Genomic DNA, 23670 nt, shown 5'->3' with positions numbered 1-23670 from the left:
TATGTATGATATAGTATTTCTACTACAATGTGACCAGATTGTTAAAAAATGGATTCCATTTGAAAAAACCTAGAAAACAGTAAAATAAATGTTGGTTTATTGCTCGTTCCTATAAGCATAATCTGGGCCTTCATCATATCATGCCTATCTTACTATAACTCCATCCAGTCTGACTCCCCTTTCCAATCAAGCTGGATCACACACCACCACCTGGTTATCATTCCTAAAATACCACATCCCAATCTGATTAAGTCCACACTCTGGCAATCCAACCACTAGCAGTAAACCAGGTCCTGTCTGCCCCCCTTCCCAAAATCAGGTGAAAAGGCTCGAGTCCTTTCCAAGGGACAGAAAAGCTAGAAAAAAGCTCACCATTTGCCGATATTCCCGAATCATTTTTAGTTTGTCTTCTCCTCCCTTGTTTTCTTCTTTCTGTTCAATGCTGCTGATTATCCGCCAGGACGCTCTTCTGGCTCCAATCACATTCTTATATGCAACTGACAGTAGGTTTCTTTCTTCAACTGTCAACTCCACATCCATTCCTGCTACTTTCTTCATTGATTCCACCATTTCTATAAAGCAACAGGAAAATCAGAAATGTCAAATTTTATACTTTACCATGCTGAAACTTTAATTAGCATGTCTCTTCCCATTAGCCTTATTTCTGCCAGAGTAAATTAATAAACAGCCTAACAAAAACTATAGTAAAACAGCTTTTAGACCTCAGAGGTGACTCCAAGTCTAGAGCCCTTTCCACTACATCATGCTGCCTTCAGGAGATCACCAAAATCAAACACAGAAAAGCAAATAAAGGAAAACTCTCGAATGTGGCAAGAGTTTAAATACTCTATTCACCCACATACACCAAAATATGTGCAGCAGCACTTCTGTGAAAGCAAAGAATTGGAGACAAAGTAGATGTCCATCAATTGGGAATGATTAAACAAATTATGACACATGAATGTAATATGCTGCAAAGAAATGTCTGTGATGAATACAGAGAAGCAAGGTAAGAGCAACATGAATTGATCCAGAGCCAAGAAAACAATACACATAATGACAACTCAGAGGAACACACACACAAGTGAATATGCAAAATTATAAAGAACAAGCATGCCTCCAAATTAAAGATGTGAGAAGATGTTCTCACTCCACTCTGGCAGAGATGGGAGGGTCCACTGGTTTCCCACAATGCACTTGTTTTTAGATTATTTCAATGTACTGATTGATTGTGCTGATTTTTTCCTCTTTCTTTTGGTCTTAAAAAAATACTGTTTGTTATATGGGATAGCTTTCTGGGAGGGGGAGGAGAGGGGAAAATCATGAGAATGGAAAAAACAAAAGACATTAATAAAAACTTATTTTGTAAGTCAATGTTGTGAAACCATAAATAAGCATGGCTCAAAGGAAGACATATGTAAGAAGACACATCTCCCATCATATTCCTTGTGCGCGGCACATATTTTCAGACTTTTTCAATGTAATGATCACTTAACGCTAATTCACATCTGCCCCTTTCTTTGTCTTTAAAAAACACTACCTGTTATTCGGGATGGGTCTTTGGGGGAGGGATGATAAGGGCAGTTAAGGTGATACCAAAAAAAAAAAAAAAGGCAACCCATCAATAAAGATTTTTTTTTAAATTTAATTCCATACACTATAAATATACAACAATTAGGTCTGATCTGGAAACACATAAGCAAATTAAGTAACATAAGTCAATGTCGGCAAATTTTTCAGTAAACTTGGTAGAAAGTGGTGTCTAAAACAAAGGCATCAAACTGCTTTTATTTACTATAGTGGGAAGACCACTGTAAGGGAAAAAATGTAATGTCAGTACTATATTTTAAAATCCAATAGAATGCTCTTGAAAAAATACAAAATTTTATAAAACCACATTAAAACATCCAAAATTTCTAATAACTAAAAAATGCCTACCCCTTGTACTAGAAGAATGTCCATCCGAAATTCACAAGTATCTAGAGGTAAAAAGTCAATACTGAAAAGCATGAAATAAAGCAAGTACGTTATTAACATGCTTAATAGTTATTGAATAATCTAACCTCTTCCAAAACTAAGGTTTCCAAAAACAGCCAGATCCTTTGAGCTAGTAGACTACACTGAGAAAGGTCACTGATAGGAAAATGGGATCTGTTCAAAAATATTCAAAGCACTATTCTCTGTAATGGCAAGAAACTAGAAACAAACCAGTCTTTTCCTTAGAGAATGTTTGTAAGTGAATGTCATAGAACTCATGGATTCAAGAATTAAAAGGCACAGACATGCGAAATGATTCAAAGTGAAAAAAAATACAATCAAAAGCATACACATACTGACATTTATGTAGCTAAAGAGCAACAAACCCATGTAAAGACGCAAAAACAGGAGATCATGAAAACAAGGCCAATCTATGTACAATAGTAATGTGTTAAAGTCAACAAATACATCTTCACAAAGGCCAGAATTTACAATGCAATGTCTTTTTAATAATGTATTTGAATATTGTGGGTGGTCAATGAAAAGGTTAAATTAAACAATTTTTTTAAAGCCAGGAGTACACATTCTGCATTTTCTACTTTCAAACAAAAGAATCATTTCCTCAAACTACTAACCTAAAAAACTAATAAGCACTTAGAAGCAGAACATAAACAACTGATTGCCTACATTACCCAGTGAAACCACAACCATCATCTAAAAAGGTTTCAATGGTGGCACTTGATTCCCTAAACTCTCCTCTGCTGTTAAAAAGGGTTTTGGCAGGGATAAGAATGTCAATAGAATATAGAGTGGAAATACAACCATGGATATGGGTCCCAGTTCCTATGCCCTTTTCCAAATGAAAAGTTTTTTAGTTATTTGATTTTTTTTTTTTAAAGAAAACTGTTAACAGGAAAAAACAAAACTATGCAAACCAATGGGCTTAGCACTTCACTTTTCCATTTTTTCTTTGAAAAAGGTATTTCAGAAGCTTATTTTCAACATCAACATTAAGCTAGCTGGAAGACAAGGAACTTGATTTTCAAGCCTAAAGCCTGTCACTGGACATAAGTAAAAGTCTTTTTGGCTACCTTGTAAGTTCCTTGCCTTCTTATAGACTGGAATCTGCCAGAATGCAGCTGTCATTTCTCGTGTATAAATTATAAATTCTTTTCATTTACATGAAAGCTTAGTAGTTCCCATTTCCTGCCACTAGATGGCAAGCAAAGGAAGAAATAAAAATAAAAATAAAATAAGGAGACCAACGCAGGCCCCCCCAAGCGCAGATTAAGGCTTCTAATACAAAGTAATATTAGTTCCACTTTCGGGAAAATACATTAATCCACTAAATACAAATCCTTTAGACAAAATGTCACTATATAGTATTTCTGGGAAATGTAAGCACATTTCAAATAATCAGGGCCCTGGTTATCTCATCTACAAAAAAGGGAAGAGGATAGACTCATCAGATGATGGCTAAGGTCCCACTCAACTCTATCTAGAATTCTAAATCAATGATCCTATGACTCTTCGTCCAATCTTCCTTCTAAAGAAAGGTCATACATAGAAGCATCTAAGATAACATCAGGCAGGCAGGCCTAGGAGGTGAAAGCTCCACTCTGGGCCACAGTAGTCACTCACTTAAAAGGAGGAACAACATCCAAATGACTCAAGATCCCCATGATCAATTGATCAATGTTTATACTACCAGGTTTGCCAACAGGACAAGGAGGCAATGGTTCAAAATCATTTCCAGACTAGCAACCATTGATCCAACCATTCTGAAAAATAATTTGGAATTGTACTTTTAAAGTTACTGAACCAATCTATCTCCTTGGACCCCAACAAGGACGGTCCCAGGCAAGTTTCTGCCCACTCCACTGCCATCCATAAGGAGATCAATGACAAGAGTGGGAAAGTTCACACATATCTATAGCTGCATTTTTTGTCAAAGCAAAGTCCTGGAAGAAAAGTGGGTTCGTTGAGGAGGGGCTAAACAAACTGTGACTTATTGATGTAATAGAATATTACTGTGCTCTAAGAAATTAAAAATATGGGGAATTTAGAGACACTAAAAAAGACTTACACCAAACGTTACGCAGAGCAATGGAGGCAAAAACAGGAGAACAATTTACAAGAAGCAAATTAAAGGAAAACAAGACTGAAAAGACTTCAGAACTGTGACTTCAGAGGCCTAGCCAGTCCTGAAGGGTGTCCATGTCTGAACCCAGGTGGCAGACTTTAGGGGCAGAACTGGGGGTATATTTTCAGGCATATCCAATAGGTTAATTTGGTTTACTTGAGTGAATTATTTTATTATCAGGAGTTCTATGGGGCTGAGAGGAAGGGGAATTATTAGGAGCTGGCTGATATTTAAAAAAAAAAGATCAAGAAAACATTTCACAGTATGTTTTTAATCCCACTCTGGATTCCTCATACCAGCAAATCAAGAACACTTTCCTTTGCAAGAAATTAAGCTAATTTTAATTTGCACAGGTAAAATAGAAATAAATTAATTGCAGCCAAAAGAATACAAGATTTCTTTTTTTAAAAAAAGGAAAAAATATAGCATGGTTGCTAGATTTGGAATACTATGATTTTCAAAATCAAGCTCATGAATCCACACTGCTAATAATCTAATAGCAGTTGGCCCTGGAGAGGAGGAAAGGTTAGATGATTTAAGAATTTTATTACATTTAACAAAGATCATCTTAAAGACCACAAAAATCAACACTGTTTTGATTCTAAGAATTATCTGAAATTCCAGGAACCTTTTGTAGCAGTAAAAAAAAAAAAATTCAAAACAAAGTGGACAAAATAAGGTATACGAAATGACTATTGCACCATAAGAAGTGACCTATCAAATGACTTAAAAAAGCACTAAGACTTTTGGGATAAACTAAGGAAGTCAGAAAATGTAGAAAAGACTAGTAGCAACTAATGCACAATGAGGAGAACAAGGAGAACAATATCCACTTTGACTACAATAATATTAACGAAAACACAAAAAGGACAGCCAGACTCATTAACTACAAGTACTGAGTTGGGTCCAGAGAAAACTCAGTGAAATCTTCCATTTGGAAGAGGCAGGGAGTCTAGGCATGTGCTGTTAAAGCAATTTTTTTTTTGGTAATGGGAGGGAAAGTTTTATTAGAAAGTGAATGTGGTAAAAAGAACAAAAGTTATCAATAAAACTTTAATGAAATAAAATAAAAGTATGCCAAGAAATAAAATCCTCATCCTCACCTAATAATTTGGTACCTGTTAAAACGGCCCAATCTGTCAAACTGCTTTATGTGGGATTTTATTCCCCTGGAGCCTTGAAAGGGAGCTTCATATGTGACAAGCACTAGAGCAGGGGCCAGACAAGCCCAAGTTGGAGCCTTGCCTAGATCTGGGACTTGCTTCATGAGCTGCCAAGTCATATAACCCATCTAAGCCTTTCTCTTCACCAATTAAAAGAGGCTACACCTCCTCCAAAGTGATCAAAAAGCTTTCCAAGCCAGCTATCATTAATACAGACCCCAGATTGCCTCTGTTTTGTTCTCTGAAGCAGGGTCATTCTGAGAAGCTATGTCTAAACTAATAAGGTAGGACTGAGACTTCAACAATTCAATAGGCTTGGCTATTTATATGGGGGTCATTCATTTCTTTTAAGATTGATTTCTTTATTTCAGTCTTGAAGAATGCAAAACAACTGTTGGATACCAAACAGTTCACTGGCCAAGAACAGGATCTTAAAAAGCTCAGGCTACTAGGACCAAAATGCTTTAAATTTTTAACTTTAATATCCTCAAAATACTTAAGAAAACTCATACCCCATTGCAATAGATGTTTTAATGCCCATTCTATGCAGCCCCTAGCAAATGCTAACTACCTCTTGACTCAGCAGCTGTGAATTAGTCCAACTATTCTGTAAAGTATTTTTGGAATTATGCTGAGAAAGTGACTAAAATGTCCACACAACTTTTGACAGAGCTCCCACTCCTAGGCATGTCCTCCCAAAAAGGCCTAGGACACACGAAGATCCCAGAGACACCAAAACATTCATCACAGCACTTCTTGTAGGAGTAAAGAACTAGAAACAGTCAATTGCATCCACTGAGAAATGGCTAAACAGACTATGGTATAGGATTGTAAGGTTATGTGATGGAAATTACTTCACTCTAAAGAAACAAGGAATTTAATCAATACAGACAAGCCCAGGGGGGCATAAGAAATAATTCAATGTGAAGGCAGCAGAACCAGGGAAACAACACAAGCAACAAATAAAACAACAAATGCAAACAAACAAAAATTGAAAAGCTTCAGTTCATTATAATGATAGCTTGTCCCCAAAGAAGAAATGCGAAGTCCCTCCCTTCTTGCAGATGCAGAGGTCTGTGGGTGTGGAGCCCTCCATACAGATGCAGTCAGATGGATGTGCTACTTAGTAATGCTGACAAGCTATTTTCCCTTTTATTCTTTGTTAAAAGGCACATCCCTCTGAGCAGAAGTGAGAATACATTCAGAAATGAAGATTTAAAAAATAAAAAGTTCTCAATAAAAACGAAAACATTTTAATCCAAAACTTGTGGCGTCCTTCCTACCCCAGTCCTACACAGCCTCAAGCCAATATCAAATTATCTACAAGTCTTGCTTCTGAGGACTACAAGAGGTCACAGGTCACAGGTCTAGCCAGCCCTATGGTTTCCTAGGCATGAATGGGATCTAATCCTCAGGGGGGTACGTGTCTCCAATCCCCCAAAGTTGGTGTTCAAGAATCAGCAAGAAAGTAGAATCAATTCCATTCTACAAACGCACGAAAAGCACCAGGTGGGTGCATGACCCTGTGCTAAGTACAGGGAAAAGAGGGCACAGTTTAGCTAAAACAGGGGCCCTACACTCATGGTTCTTCTAGTTAAGGAGGGGATATGACATGCCCACAACCCCAATAACTCTACTACATAAACAAGGTACAGAATGTGTCACAAGGGTGGGAGACAGGAAAAAGGGGGAAGGTAGCTGGGTAAGCTTCAGGAAATCTATACCAAAGGTCACAAATGCCATATCCTGGGAGAGATAAACATCCAGGAAAGTAAGATGACGTGAAATGTCAACAGATAAACGGAGCTTCACATAAGAAAGCAATACAAAGTCTGAGCTGCAGCCCATGAATTTAACAGACTCTTTCCACGCAGTAACAAATGACAGACACTAACACTACATATACAGTTATCCCTTCCACTTCGAGGGGGTTTGGGGCACCCACCCTCGCAACCAGGAAAATCCCCATAAAATCTTTCCTTTGTTTTTGTTTTTTGGTGGGGGGAAGGCAAGGCAGTTGGGGTTGAGTGACTTGCCTAAAGTCACACAGCCAGGAAGTGTGTCAAGTGTCTGAGGCCTGATTTGAACTCAGGTCCTCCTGACTCCAGGGCCAGTGCTCTACTCACTGCGCCACCTAGCTGCCCCGATCCCCATAAAATCTTTTGCCCCTCCTTTCATATCAGAGAAGTCTGAATTTTTTCTTTTACGGAGTGTTTATGGTACCTTATCGTAAAATTTGGGGTATTATAAAACACTATACACATATTTTATGCATTTCTGAGTTTCTAAACTTTTTCTGTGGTTGTCTCCAGTTTCCTCAAAAATTCCCATTTAATTTCTTCTGCTGATCCAAGATATATCGAAACTGAAATGGGGAAAGTCTTGATGTGGAAAGTTAACTGTAATGTTAACTTAATGGGTATGTTGGCTAGTTTCCCCGAACTGGGTTTCTTCCCCCCCCCCTTTCTTATAAGGGATCACTCTCAGGAAAATGGGGGTGAGCATACTGGAAAATGAAGATATACCAGTTAGAAAACAAGCAAAACCAAATCAAAACTCACAACAGATAGTTTTCACAAAAATACTTTATGAATGGGATAGGAAAAAACAACAAGCAACTGAACTTCATATTCTAGGCAGAGGGGATCCCCAAGTGCAGAAGCTATAGCTGCCTTAACCAGACTGGGGAAGTGGAAGGAATGGGAAGGAAAGGAGGAAGACAGCTTGACTGACACTCCAGTCCCTCTGATAAAGAAGTGTTGGACTGTTAGGTAGAGTTGGTTAAGGAATGACTACGGGAATCTTCAAGAAATTGAAAGGTACTCACTCATCCCTCCAGTGGGAAAACAAAGGCTAAAAATCTAAGATCCAACTTAACTAGTACAACGAGTAAGGCAAGCAGATAATCCCGGGTTTGGGACCTAAACCCTGGTCAACAGTTAACTGTTCTGTGACTCACGCTAGATTCCGGGAGACCAAAAGTCTTGTAGAATATCAACTTCTGGAGGTCAAAAACTATTTTGTTTTGTCCTAACCCCAGTGCCCGTGGGAACTTAGGGGTTGCAAGGAACCATCTAACAACTCCTCATTTTACAGTTGAAGAGACTGAGGTGCAGGGAGATTAACTGACTTGCAGAAGAACAAGTGTTAGAAGTTGGATTTGAACCTCTGTCCTCTGACTCCAGAATCAGTCTTCTTTCCACTTCAATACTTTGCAACTTCCAATGTGTTTGTTGACTGACATAAGAACTAATCACAGATTTAGAATGAGAAGGAACTTTAAACTAGTCCAATCCCCTCATTTTACAGATGAACAAGACCTAGTGAAATTAGGTGATTTCACCAAAGCCACACAGGAAACAAGTGGCAATGCCAGAATGTGAAGCTGGCTTTTCTGCTTCTAAATCCAGCATTCTTTATACTGCTTCATGACTCAATGTTCTTGATAGAGGTAGCACAGTACAGTGGATAAAGCTGGCCTTGGGGCCACGACTATCCCACCAGCCTGGCCATGTGACCCTGGGCACATCACTTAACTTCTCAATGTTAGAGGCAACTCCTAAATTGCTAAGATACCAATCTGCAAGGTTAGAGGGGATCTCATCTAGGAGGCACAGCCCCTATCTTTCACCCTATTTAGATTAAGGAGCCCAGACTTGATGAAGCCTATGACTTTAGGAGCCAGATCCTCAAGTAAAGAACTTGACTCTGATTCTGAAAGGGGGGGGGGACCCTGGGGTGTGTTCAGTCTTGAAGGAAAGGAATTACAGAAACAGGCTGAAGACTCTGGGGATCCACTCTTGCCCAGGGCCCAAGAAGTATCATGTTGCCCTCCATATCTAGAGTGAAAGAGGGAAGAAAAAGCATAAACAATCACCTGAAAACAACAAGGCCAAGGGCATCCTTAGCAACTTTCTTTTAATTAGACTGTAAAAGAATTTCAAGTTTTGAAATAATCATATATCATATGCTGGGTTATTCGTTGAGCTACTTCTGATTCTTGTCTAATATATTACACTGATCTAGTTTTCTGGTTTTTGAACTGGTACTAGTTTTGATGATCACTGTTGGCTAATATACTGCTGGAGGTTCAGAAGCAGTATGTTCCCTTTGTTCTGCTTTTATTTCCCTTGCTATTTCATCTTTTGTTCCTCCAAATGAATTTTATTATTTTACATAACTCTGCAAAGTATCTACTTGGTAATATGACTTGTATATTACCACATTTATAAATTAAGAAGTGTTGTCATTTTTGACAATGTCAAATCAGTCCCATTAATGACTTCAATGACATGGCCTAGCCATTAACACTAAATATCATTCTCCAGTTAAATTTAAGGCTTTTTTACTTTAAAGAGCATTTTATTTTTGTATCTGTATAGATAGTAACTATGCTTCAGTAGACTGATTCCCAGATAGTTTATGTTATTCTGAAGCTATCTTGAATGGAGAAAGATTTCCCTATTAATCCCTCATGAATTTTGTCAAGTTATATAGAAATGCAGAATTTTTTTTTGTGGGTTTGCGTCTCAAACCAGGTCTCTCTGCACTTATCACTAATGGCCACCAGACCATTAAAATTCCCCTCCTTTTGGCGGGGATCTGACTATCTAATGTAAATCTGATAGTCCCTATCCTAGTGAAGCCAGGAGGCCTAAAGGCATCTAAAGGCACCCTGCATGTATAATCCCCAAACTAGAATTAAAGAACATTAAAGCTCAGATGAGGAAACTGAAGTCAGGTTACCCAATTTAAATCACACAGAACAGGAGGAAAACATCAAGTCAGGATAATTTGCCCAAAGGATGACAGACAGCAGTTCTCAATGAAAGAAAACGCACCCTTCACCACCACCCCCTTTTTTTACCATCAAGTTTCAAGGACCCTCATTTGATGGTTCTATGTGGTAACTGAGAAAATAACACGTGATGACAAATAAGTTACTAAGATTTCAATAATATGAATATCATATTAATCACAACAGGATCTACATCTGAAAAATATTCAAGAGTTTATTAATTCAGGTTGAGTGGGATGGTGAAGCCCTCTCATGGACTCTGGATCTCAGCCTTTTCTGTGAGTTGAGTGGAATGAATGGGTGTGGGGATCTTTCAGCATGGCTCAGGGCTTCTGACTGACAGCTAGGCCTAAGTTTCCAGTTACTAAAATCACCTGAACTGTGTCCTCGCCAAATAAGGAAAAGGGGGGGAGGGGTTTAGGTTAGAGTACAAAGCTAAGTTCTGCCCTCTGGGCCCCACCTCTCCCTACAATTGTCTATGGGTTCGAGAGACAGCCCTTTCCCGCGGGATTCTAATAAAGAAGTTTTTCTGTTCCTAAATTTGAGATACCTCTGACTTTTTTAAATTAATTGCTGGCAGGTGGTCTCACCCCACACAAGGTTATAGATGATGTTTGTTACACTGGGTACATTTGAAACTAACATAGAAATAGATGAATTTATGGAAAATACCACCACTCCACAGGTTGGGAACTTCTGACTTCAATTATCTTTGTATGAGATGTTTCTGGAGTGTCTACATTCTAAATGCCTTCTAAGACTTGTGGGAACAGATATAAAGATGGCCAAGAGTTTAAATTTTTAGAACCATAGTCAATTGCAAATGCCTCATTTACTGTATGACTAAGCAAACAATTTTCACTGAGGCTTAAAATTGGGAGCTAAAAGTAGTATAATTTGGATGCCTCCAAGGGTAGGAAGGCTTTTGATTCCCTGGAGCCTAAAACTGTCTTGTCCAGTCTAAGATCAACCAGTACCTCCCAACCCTAGAAAAGTATCAGTTGAAACTTGGAAGATACTAAGATTTTAGGTGGGTGGAGTTATACCTCGTATAATCTGTTTAATGTAAATCAACTGCTAGGTAAGGAAGGAGTTGGCAATGGAGCTAAGGAGGCACAATTATATATACTGTTGCTACTGAAACCCTCCCTTCTTAGGCCTATGAAGACCTTGCCCAAAAGGAACTAACCTCAGCTTTGGCATTTCCCCCTACTCCTGATTGGTGAGAGCCCACTGTTTCTAGCAGGCCCCAGATCTTTGTTTTCCTCCCCCCAACATAATTTCCTAAATAAACTCCCAACTGTCTTGATTCATTTTTTAAATTTAAAAATCAGAATGAGTTCATTTTTAATACCTTTATTTAAAAGCAATTTAGTACTTGCTTGTCCCAAGAAATCCATGGATCATATTTTTAAGAAGTGGAAAGGAACTTGAAGATCATCATTTTATAAATGAAGGTTCTGGAGACTGTCAATAATGAGGAAACTGATCCCAAAGAATTTATAAGTCAACTGACAAGCATATATTAAGTCCTATGTCCCCAACCCCATGCAGGTGCTGGAGATACAAAGACAGGAGTGAAAACAGTCTTCCTCTAGAGGAGCTTCCGGTCTAATTTAGGAGAATAGAAGCACCTGCAGCTGTTGCATGTGGCATTTTGGGGGAAGGGGAATGGGAGAGAAAAACCTTTTGTAGAGTTTTGTTTTGTTTTTTTTAAAACAGATCCTTAAATGAAACTGGCCTATGAGAGACAAAGGTTATTCTAGGCATGTGTGTAAAGATGGGAATGTTATATGTGAGTAACACTGAGGCAACCAGTTGAGTTTAGATTGACCACAGAGTAAACAAAGGAGAGTAATGAATTCGAAGCTGGAAGCAGGTTGTAGGACTAAATGAAAGAAGGGTTTTCATTTGATTCTACAGGTAAAAGAGATCCCCAGAGTTTACTGAGCAAAGAGACGGGACATGGAGGGAAGAGCCACAAGGCAGGGAAATCAATGAGGAGGCTACCGAAATAGAATGGACAAGAGATGAAGAAGGTAGGAAGGGATGGAACCAAGGCACCTGCCATAGGCACACAGAGTGGGACTAAGAAAGAGATGTGGAAGTAAAACTGACAAAACACAGCAAATGATTTGAAATGGGGGGAGGGGTGCCACAGCAGTGACATAGCATTAGTTTAGCTCACAGATAAGAAGTTATAACTTGCCTGAGGTCACCAAGATAGCCTAGAAAATATTTAAATTGTTCTAAAACCCCAAAATCTAGAGTCTCTTTCCAACAAACCATGTAGCCACACCGACATATCTGGTTAACTATTTTGAGATGTTCTATGGCTAAGTTTTAATAGACTATACAAACATTCTCTACCACATTTTTAATAATGTCCAAGACAGAGGTTCTTAACATGAGGGTCCATGAATTTATCTCATTTCCTTTGTAATCCTATGTATTTTAATTTATGCTCTTAAAAACAATATTTTGAGGAGTCCATAGGTTTCATCAGACTGCCCAAGAATTGTCCTTCCCCCCACCCCACCGGACATGGAGTAGAGCTTCCTTCCTCTCAGTACCTCCACGTTTTTCCACTACCAATATCCATCTACACTTTTGTATCAAAACCAATTGAAGCAAGCTTGGTTTTCAGATACAACTGCAAAAATAATCTGAAAAACTATCAAAATGAATCAATGCTTTTAAAATTACCTTCTAAAAAATTAAACTTCATAAGGCATAATTGTATCAAGATGTCAGACGAGAACACTTTTCTATTTCTTTCATGAAAGTGATTTAGGTCTTTTCAGTTTTTAACTACCCCCCTCCCCACAAATGACACAGCCCTCTTTCAGAATGGGAAGATTCATGTGTATGCCACTTATAATTCATTCAAGACAAAGACAAAAAGATGATGCCAAGGCAGGAAATGTGTTCACAGAAATATTTTCAATTGAAGAAAAAGACAAAAAGACAATGAAATAATAGGAATGCTAAAGCAAAGCTAGATCATTAAGAGTAAATCATAAATATATTTTTTTATTAATAGGATTTAGTAACAGTTTCGGGGGTGGGGGTGTGGCAGGGTAAGGGAGTCAGTGACTCCACCTCCCACCCCACCCCTAAAGGAAGACCAAACTGTAGTAGAAAAGACCTATATTCAAATTCTCCTTACCCCACCCCACCCCCCACCTGACATTTGGAAAAAACACCTCTCTGGACCTTGTTTGCCCAGCCTTAAGCCTCTTCCCTCTGCAATCCATCAAGCCAAAGTCACATTTCTAAAACATAGAGGCTACCATGCCACTAGCTCCTAAAGGCTTCTAGAACCAAAGAACTCGTTTGGCATTTCCAGGCCTTCACAACCTTCATGAGCTTTCCCACCTACCTTTACAGGCTTGTTAATCCACATGACTCTCTCTGTGTACTGTAGGCTCCAACCAAATGGGTCTACCACCTTTTCCTCTCACAAGCCACACAGCCTTAGAGGCTGTCTCCCCAGCCTGGAATCACTTCTTAGTCAAACTCCGCTGTCAAGATCAACTTAAGAGTCATGGGGCCCTTAAATTTACATTGTATGCATCAGGTATCTAGTTTTATCTGTACCTGTCTCCCTGGGAAAAAAAAAATACAATGAGAGAATTCTTTATTTCATCTTTTGTCTATCTCCAGCAATTAGCAGCACAGTGCCTGGCATACAACGGGTATTCAATAAATGCTAATGGATTAATTTCTTCAATCTGTAAAAATGAGATTTAGACTGAATGATTTCTGAATTCTCTGAAAACCTAACGCAATGAACTATCATCATGCTACAGAGGAGAACCAAGCAGCAAGGGTTACATTACTCTGCTTATCCCTAATCTAATCTTGCTAGTGTGGGAAACAATAGAAATTTTGCTTCCACAGGATTAAAAGTACTCCTCCTAGCTTTGAGTGATAGCAGAATGTAAGTCAGAGGTGACTGGTTCTAATCAGAGCTGTGATGTAGCAGAACCAGTCTTCTGATCAGGTAAAAGGTTAAAAGCTTATACACATATTCAACTAGCTGTTTGAGGGGGGCATGGCACGACTTGGGCAGTTCAGGAGGTTGCATCCAGTCAATGGAGAGCAAGGCAGGAAATTCGAATTGGAAACAGCATAAAAGGCTCACATTTGTCTGAACAAACTGTACTCTATTAAGGGGGCTACCCATTTATTCAGAAAGAATAAATGTAAAATATAATGAAAACATTCTTGGATTTCCAACCAGTATTGTTTATTCCTAGACTAAGTATGTTTCTCACAATTTGGGGGCTTGTCCGGGATTTCTAGCATCGGAGAAAGGAGAATTCACTGGGGACAACAGGAGGTGCCCCCACTCATTTCCAGCAGCCCAAGTATCCACAGATTGGAGTTTCCCTTCTTGGACTGCTAAATTCCCAGGACTATTTTCTGGAATCTTTGGAAACCCAGGAACATAAGGGACTGAATGAGAAAAGTGAAACTGAAAAGCCTGAGATTGTACAAGTCAGGTCCCTGAGCAAGATGAGAAAATTCAGGATCTAAGCACCGATTTGTCAAATCACAGATTCTAGGTTGATGTCAGATTTGCCTAGAATGGGAGAAGAACTCTTAAATGAAGAAAAAAAAAAGCCCATTGGTGTAAATGCTGGCAAACTGGGAAAACAGTAGGTTAACCCAGGATAAAGATAGCCACTTTCTCTTTATCTCCCCCTACCCCTCCCTTAGGCAACAGCCTCAGAGGAGCAGGTAAAGAGGAGAGAGAAAGAGAAAAATACTTTACTGTTTAGTTTATATGATGGAAAAGGCATAGAAGTAACAGATCGGGATTAGAAAGAAATAAAATATGTGCAATTTTAAAGGGGCTTTAACTAAAAGGTAAGAAACTTTAAGCATGTATGAAGGAGAGGAATGTGGGTAGAAAGGGAGGTATAATCTGTTTACAGCAAAGCATAAAAGGCTTGGAAATTTTGGGGAAAAGAAATTTATGTGTAATGAGACACAACCAAAAGGTAACTGAATTCATTTTGGTTATATTTAGAAATATGAAACATGAAATGTGTTACTCTTAATTTAATGCTTAAGATAGGTCTGAATTCAAATTCTAAATTATTTGTGTACACTGTCCTATGGTGTATCTATCTTGTCTGTGAGTTCATGAAAAATGTTTTATGTTTTGTGATGGGAAATTCGAAATGCAGCAAGTGAAACCTTTGGAAAGTTTTTAAGGCTGAGAGTGGCTCCTCTGGGTTAGAAGTGAACAAAAAGATCTCAGGCAGGCAGCTGAAAAAGAAAAACTGATGGTTTTCATTTCAGTGTTCTGTTTAAAATGCATTATAAAAAGCTCTTTGCAGAGGTTGGTGGGCATTTAACTCCATCTAGTTTTTCAAGGTACAGAAAAGTAGAATCAAATTGGTAAGTGAAATTCTTTTTTTTTCTTTCATTTATTTGAAATGTCTGAAGTAGTTTGAGTAAAGATTAAGAAAAAGAGAAATAGAAGCTAGAGCGAAAATATGCAAAGTAAAATATAAAGAGGAATGGTTTAGATGGGGGGTAGGGGAGCAGCAAACTCATGTGCTCTTAGAGGCACTCCGGCCTCTATCTTTCTGCAGGTGACTTGGGGCAAACTTTTAAACTTTTCTCAGAAGAGCTTTTCAGAGCTGGGAATATACAGCTAAATAAAATATAACTAAGGGAATATATAAATACCAGGATGTAATTAAAATGTTTACATATTGTTATTTGATAGTGACTGGCCACATATCATGCTTTGAGGTGATTTTTAAATACCCAAAGTAATAGGATCAATAACTTCTGTATGTGATAATCTGGAAATGTAATTGATGTCATCTTATTTCTAAACTGTATTTCATTTCTAAAGTTCTCTTAGATAGTAAAATTTGAGAGACCACTGGTAGGTAGAAATGGCATTAAAGCAATTTTAACCTTACTTTTGTTGCATATGAATGGTTTTTTTAAAGGATGTGATAAAAATGTGATAATGAAACTTATATTTGGTTATAAATAAGTAATAATAATACAGCAAATTTTACATTTTCAAATTTTAGCTACAGTTTCCACATTTTGGTGATAAGACGAATGATTCTCTGTGCAAGGTGATTTAGAAAGGCATTCACCTAAACTGATAATGGCTTGTTTAAAAAGCAATTTCTCTCACCTAAATGTTAAGAATTGTACTGTCAGAGAAAAATGATGAATGGATTAAGAAGCTGTTCTATTGGACCACTGCTATAACTTAAATCATAAAACTTCGGCGTCTTTATTTAAAAGGAAGTTTCAGTTAAAACTGCTTGGCTATAAAATATTTATAAAGTTATGTTTGTGAAAGAAAACTTGGTAATTATGCAAGAAAGGACCTTGTTTAAGATCTCCTCTTGTAATTTTTGTCAATTATGTACAAGATGTTTTATGACCAGAAAATTTAGCACTTTGTGATATAGAGAAATTTAGTTGCCATAATACTTTGGGAATTTATGAAAAAGCAATTTTTCTTATAATCTAGATGTTCGATTAAGAATTGTGCAAAAAATAAAACATAAAGCAGAGCGAATGACTTAGGATAAACTTCCAAGCTTTGTCCACATTTAAATTCTTATAAACTCTGTGCAAAAGGTTTCTGTGTTGTAGAATTCCTAAGAAAATGAGAATCTTTGGAAAAATACAAGGGTGTGATTTTCAAGCCTGTTATCATCTAAGGATATATTTATTTATGTTAATCTGAAGGTTCATGGACTACTACACTCACTATCTGTGTGAGATTCCAGAATGTAATTAATTTCTAGTGATATATTTAAGAACAAGGCAAGGAAAGGCTACTGAGTAAATTTTGAAGGCCTGGTAAACTTTGTTATTGTGATAAGGCTAGTTTAATGGAAAACGAACTTCCTCCCCAAGGTAAACACCTTTTGGTACTTAGGGGAATTTGTGATGGTACTTTGGGAATTTGTGAATGAATCCCAATGTTTAAGGGTTTATATTTGCTTTAAGGAGTAGAGACACCTATCATTTTAGAGCTGTCCAACTGATTTTCTTCATACAAGTTTAAGTGATTATTCCTCTTAATATCAGGATAAATTTTGAATAATTTTTGAAAGGAAAGTACTTTTGGAAGAAATGTTTTATACAATCATCTATATAATTTGTTGTAATAATTTCATATTGAAGTTTATATTCAAACCCACTGTAAATTTTATGAGTCCCTGGGTGGGACCCTGATGTCTGGGAGATATGCTTATGTAGAGGGTTAAGAGACTGAGGACAGGATGAGGAAAGTGGATGGCACAAGATAAGGAAGACAGGGGAAATTTTATGACCTAGAGTGGGGGGAGAGACAGGAAGTTCTATGGAAGTTCAGAATGAGGGGAAGAGAATCTGGGAAGCCTTCAACTTTGAAGACAAACTAGGAGATTGAGTAAGGAATTTTGAAATCATCCTGAGTCTCCTCATTCTCCATCCCTCTTTTTCTTCAAAGCCCAGTCCTTCTTCAGAAGGACTTGTGAGGTCTAATCTAAATGGGCCTATTCCTACTCACAGAGATGCCCTGACAGTTCTGGGCAAATGTTGATTCCTCCCTATTGTTGAGCAAGATTGAAACTGATGTCTCTTTGATCAGGATCCAGTGACCTAGGTCACTACTCAAGACCTCATTTTAATATAGCTCACCTCCCAGCACGTAGGCCCATCAGGGTTGACTGACATCCCTTGGATTACCATGTATGGAGAATTAGATGAAAGCCTCATCCAGATTCGTTCTTACCCATTCCTTCCATTTTGTTTTGTTTTTTTATGAGGACCAGCAAGCAGGGGCACCTGAATTAGCCTGTCCCCAGGGTCCGTTATCAGTTGCCATTATTTTGTAAGCTTGCACAGGGATCTGAAAACCATTTGTGTGGGTACGGTCATTAGCCCCAGGAAAAAGGACTAGTTTTAGTTCCCAAACAAGAAACTTGATTAGCTGACAATTTGCAAATGATCTCTAGTGACTAGCTTAGGACAGATTTTAAAATTTAAGATGTGAATCCTGGTAAAGTTTTGGTTAATGAGATTTGTCATCTGATATAAAAGAACCCACCATCTGGGGGAGATGCCATTCTGTGTGTGGAAGGCTATGATGCTTTCTTTTCCTTTTTATGGCAAGTCTCTGTAATCAAAACAAGTAGTTAGTGATAAAGGGAAAACTATGTCAGAATCTGTTACTATTGTGAAGTGGTAGTGCGATACCCAAAGACCTAGAAGGTTTTATGGGGAGAAATGGAAAATGTGCTTAATGCAAATATGTGAAATCTTGCTGTTTTCAATCAAATAATTGGGTAAATTGGTATTCTTGTATAGTCATATGAAAGATAGAATCCCTGGATTAAGAACATTCTTTCTAAATGTTATGGGAATAACTAGATAAAAGAAAAGAAATAAAGATACAAACACCATGTTGAATCATTATCTATAGACTAAGGCTGGGATTTAAACTTACTGTGTATCTATATGGAATAAGGTCTTTACATGTTTCAAAATGGTGTAAGAGAAATTGGGCATTAATACAATTGACTGAATTAATTACTGGAACTAAATCAGAGACTTAGAGGGAGGTACCTTGTTGAATACTTCTGCCTTGATAGAAAAGTTAAATGTTTCTGTTTTAATTTGAATTCATTCCATGACCTTAAATATAAGATAAAGTTAGTGTTTGAACCTATCATACATATATATATATGGTTCAATTCTTGAAGTATCTCATTTTTTCAGATCGGGCATAGTTAGAGGAAGACAGAGATGCTTGGGAAATAGATGCAAATCTATTAGAGCAATAACTTATGATCTTAATGAGAAAATTTTATGAACAAGTGTAGAAGTGCAGGCAAGCTATTTAAGGCTCACTTCAAAGATGTTCCTTAACAAATGTGAGATTATAGTCATATCTTAAAATGATTATTGGAATTTGCTATTCAAAGACTTAATGGGACTGTTAACTGACTGTTTCACTGATCCATGATGCCAGCAACCCTGTGGGTGCATCTATGAACTGCAGAGGATGATCTCATGGGAAGGTTGGGAAAATGGCTGTTCAGCATGTGCTGAGGTGGGATTCTCTTGACTCAATTCCCCAGCTGAAACCTGGCAGACTTTAAGCCTGGCTCAATGCAGTTTGCAGTTTGACATAACTTCTGCCTGGAATTGACATGAAGTTAGGGAAATATTGTTCCCTTACTACAAGTTATGTCCCTAACCTCTTAGTGGCAAATTTCTGTAATTGTAAAGTTTTAAAAGGACAATAACAAATCTATTAAATAATTGATTCTGGAACATCTTAGGTTACTATAAGATTGAGCCAGGGGCATGTGTGTGTGTGTGTGTATGTGTATTCCTGTATGAGTTAGGATCCTTTAATTCTCTGTAATAGTATGGAGATAATTAGGTCAAGGGCTTGTGAGAATACTTTTTTGTTAAGTAGTTAATATCATACTTGTCTCAAGTTTTGTTACAATTAGTTAATGTTAAAAGAAGAATGGCTTGTGGTTCATTTTGTAAATGCCCTGTAAGAAACATGGCACAACAAAGTTGGAATTGTTTTATGAACTGATTACTCAACATGTTTATGTATGTACTGGAGCCTGTTAGTAATTCTTTAGTGAAATAGCATCTTCCTGATGAGGGAATTAATAATGGATTAATGTAAAGTATAAAAAACTAGGTTCTAATGTGAATCTCTTAAACATGACAGTTGGCCAAGACTCTAATTTTGATTTTTTAAGAATGGTAAGAGTTTAAGGTTTAAGAATGGTAATTTAAAATTGTGCCAAGGTCACTTTTGTAGGCGAGTGGACAAAAGAAAGCTGGTTCCTACAAGAAGTCAAAAAGATGATGATGTTGAGATACTGTGCTGGAGATGGCTGGAACAGGTGCCCAAGACCAGAGGACTTCATCAGATGATCTTACCTACTAGACAGCTGTATGAGAAGAGAATTCTGAATCTTAAAGGGACAATTGCATTTTTGTTTTCCTTTGGGTCTCAGTATAGGTCTTTACAAAGGGGTCTGCCCCCTTTTGATTTGCCCATGCATAGATCAACCTCTCTCCCTTATGCCTACTTAAAGGGGAGATGGATAAGAGGAAGAATTCATATGAGTAAGGGAGTATTAAAGATGCAGAACAAAAATTTGAATAAAAGAGGAGAAATTGTGGGAAACAATAGGAGAAATTTTGTTTCCACAGGATTAAGAGTACTCCTCCTAGCTTTGAGTGATAGCAGAATGTAAGTCAGAGGTGACTGGTTCTAATCAGAGCTGTGATCTAGAAGAACCAGGTTTCTGATCAGGTGAAAGGTTAGAAGCTTATACACATAACTTAACGAGCTGTTTGAGGGGGGCATGATTTGGGCAATTCAAGAGGCGGCATCCAGCCAATGGAGAGCAAGGTAGGAAATTCAAACAGCATAAAAGGCTCACATTTGTCTGAACAAGCTGTACTCCATTAAGGGGGCTACCCATTTATTCAGAAAGAATAAATGTAAAATATGATGAAAACATTTCTGGCTTTCCAACCAGTATTGTTTATTCCTAGACTAAGTATGTTTCTCACATTAGTACCCACCTTGACTTTCCTTCTCCAAGAAAACACAATCCTGCAATATCAAGTGTGGTTGGCTCCCAGCCATTGGTCTAGAGGTCCAGGTCTCATTTCTATGTCCCTGGGATAAAGATGAATTACACACAATGGTAATATGAAAGGAACCCAAAAGCTTAGAAAGGTTAGAAACAGAGCAGAGTCTCCAAGTAAAGTGATGAAAGCAGGAAGATGAATGGCTGTTACATCAACCTAAAGTACTGGGGAAAAAGGGGGGGGTGGGGCGGTTAGATAGATAGATTTGCCACTAAACGTTCTTAGAGAGATTCCTGAGGCACTGAGACATTTGATTGTTTGCCAGGGTCAGACAGCCAAAGATGTAAGAATTAGGCCTTAAACTCAGGTCTTCTTAACTCTTAAGGTATAGAACCTGCTATACTCAGCAGCTTACTTATAACCCTTGTCCTGCTAAAGAGCCTCTCAACAAAGCAAGGTGGAGGGTGAAGTATCCAGAGGCTGAGCTAAAATGAACACCCAAGGAGCATAAAGGGCTGGACGAGAGCCAGCAACCACAATGCTGCCCTGATTTTTTTTAAATCAAAACAAAAGAATCAGTAAATTGTTATTCAATTTTAGTATTCAGTGGGCTCTCTCTCTCTATATACACACACACACACACACACACACGGCATAGAGTATTTAACAACACAATTTTTAAAATCTTACAATCTGCTAGGCATTAATAATACAAAGATAAAATGACAGTACTGTGCCCAGGGAGGTTCCTTTCTAGTAGGGGAATCCAATCAAATATCTGGTAAGAAGAGACTGCAGCAAATGAAAGGTCCAGAGAGGGGAGGACCTAAGAAAAGATAGCACCAGAGGTAAGTCTTGAAGAGACTTCAAGAAATAAAGCAATGAAGACCTGTGCTCAACCACCTTGGCAATGACACTGTTATAGGAGGTTATGCTTAAGTGGAAGAATAAGACATTAACAAGGCTAGCTATGGCAGCTCTAAGTGGAATGGTGCTTCTAGATATCTCCTTTTGGTGTTCTTCCCAAAAAGTGGTCACCAGGTGTCCAGTACTGTGCTATGCAGTGGGATATAAACAAAAAAATGTTAAATAGTCCTGCCCCCTGCCTTCAAGGATCAAATATTTTAATAGGGGAGGACAACATGCCCGGCCCCCAAGTAAGTCACAGGTGAGTCATCAGAACTTCCCAGCAACGGTGCTGATTTGATTACTGTTCCCAGAGTTAGAGGTGGAGAGTAGAGAGCAAGAACACTACTACATGGGGAAGGCATTTGGGATTACTTCAAGTAGTTTTGGGGAATCGTCAGAGCAGACAGATGTGGATTCTGAGACATATATGCATGAAAAGATGATGATTCCTCCCAAGTCCTCAGCCCCATACAAAAGATAAAGCTAAATATACTCTTAAGGCCAGCCTATCCCCTGCTGGTGATATACGCTGGTCATATATGACAGTCGTAAAGGGTTTGAATGGCTGGGTAAACTAGGAGTCTCAGAAATTGAGTCAAAGCCTCTTCATTTTTTGAAATTAGCAATCAACCCCACAGTCACAGCAGTCTGAGGCACACCCAAAATTTAAACCAAGTATCCTGACTCCCAGTCGACTACTATACCTCAAATACCTCTCTACTAAAAATTCAGGGGAAGGATGAAGCTCCTCCAAATGTTACTAACAAAGTGAAAACAACACAGGAAATTTTAGGAGATTTAAGTGTGAGCCTTGACTGCACATCTAGCTGTGACCTTGGGGAAATCACATACCGTCTCAGGGCCTGCTGTTTCCTCATCTAAAAAACAAGAGGGCTGAAATGCAATGATCTCGGAATCCCTTCCAGCCTTTAATTCTATGACTATCTCCAAGGAGAAAACTTTAAATGAAAAGACTAACAATTTAAACTATGGGACTTACGGTACTTCATGGAGATCATTTAAACATAAACTGTTCCAAATGTTAGCTAGAGAATCCACAAGGACAAATCAACCCTCTTAATTTATCCTTAAACTCAACACAGAACTATAGGACTCAAGTGATACCTGGACTTTGGCCTCAATGCTTATAAACATCTACATTTTGATCCAATGTAAATAAACTATATCCTTTTTGACAGACTTTCCCTCTTTTCTTAAAAACGCTTTTAGGCTTTGTTGTTGTTCAGTTGTTTCAGCCATGTCCAACTCTTTATGACCCCATTTGGGATTTTCTTGGCAAAGATAATGGTTTGTGGTTTCTTTCTCTAGCTCATTTTGCAGATGAGAAAACTGAGGCAAGCAGTTATGTGATTTCCCCAGGGTCACACAGCTAGTAAGTGTCTGAAGCTATATCTGAACTCAAGCCTTCCATTAAGTACTGAATAGTACTAGTTGGTTGGTTGTTGTCCTTTGAATGCCAAGTGAAATTTTCCAGGTCATATGACAAGAGGAGGTGTCAGGATGCCTCCACCGTCCATCTCTATAAAGGAAAAAGGTCATCCTGTGACAATCTCGTGGGGGGTGTTTCTCTCCTAGTCACTGCTGGCAAAATTTCTGCCAAGAGTCTTCCTTAAAAGGCTGATCATTCACCTGGAAGATGGGCATCTACCAGAGAGCCAGAGAAGCTTCAGAAAGGGCCAAGTAACAGTCAATATGGTATTTGCTGCCCAACAACTCCAGGAGAAATGCCAAGAGCAGAACATAGGTCTGTACACAGTGTTCATCAATCTGAGCGAGGTCTCTGATACTGTCAGTTGTGGGGGCTTGTGGAAAATCATGGCAAACTTAGGTTTCCTGCACACTAGCACCAGTTCTGGATAATGGACAATGCTCTTGTGCTTTCCTAGTCACCAATGGAGTGAAGCAGGGTTGTATGCTTGCTCCCATTTTTTAGCATGATGTTTCCAGAAACATTGTTGGATACTTTTTAATGAGGATAAAAACATTAACAAGGTCAGCAACCGCACAACAGTGAATTATTTAAACTTGAAAAGGCTACAAAAGCC

General features: G+C 38.2%; 1 protein-coding gene across 2 annotated transcripts in view; it reads right to left on the bottom strand.

The window, feature by feature from the left end:
• YWHAE (tyrosine 3-monooxygenase/tryptophan 5-monooxygenase activation protein epsilon) overlaps positions 1-23670 on the bottom strand; it is a 44845-nt gene that overhangs the window by 9023 nt on the left and 12152 nt on the right. For both annotated transcript variants that reach the window (XM_036767497.1, XM_036767498.1), the window contains exon 2: positions 373-572. In XM_036767497.1, coding sequence (XP_036623392.1) covers positions 373-572 — 200 coding nt within the window. The remainder of the gene's footprint in view (positions 1-372; positions 573-23670) is intronic.

Source organism: Trichosurus vulpecula, chromosome 7, assembly GCF_011100635.1.
Source record: "Trichosurus vulpecula isolate mTriVul1 chromosome 7, mTriVul1.pri, whole genome shotgun sequence".
Lineage (NCBI taxonomy): Eukaryota > Metazoa > Chordata > Mammalia > Diprotodontia > Phalangeridae > Trichosurus > Trichosurus vulpecula.
This window is presented reverse-complemented; position numbering and strand designations above follow the sequence as displayed.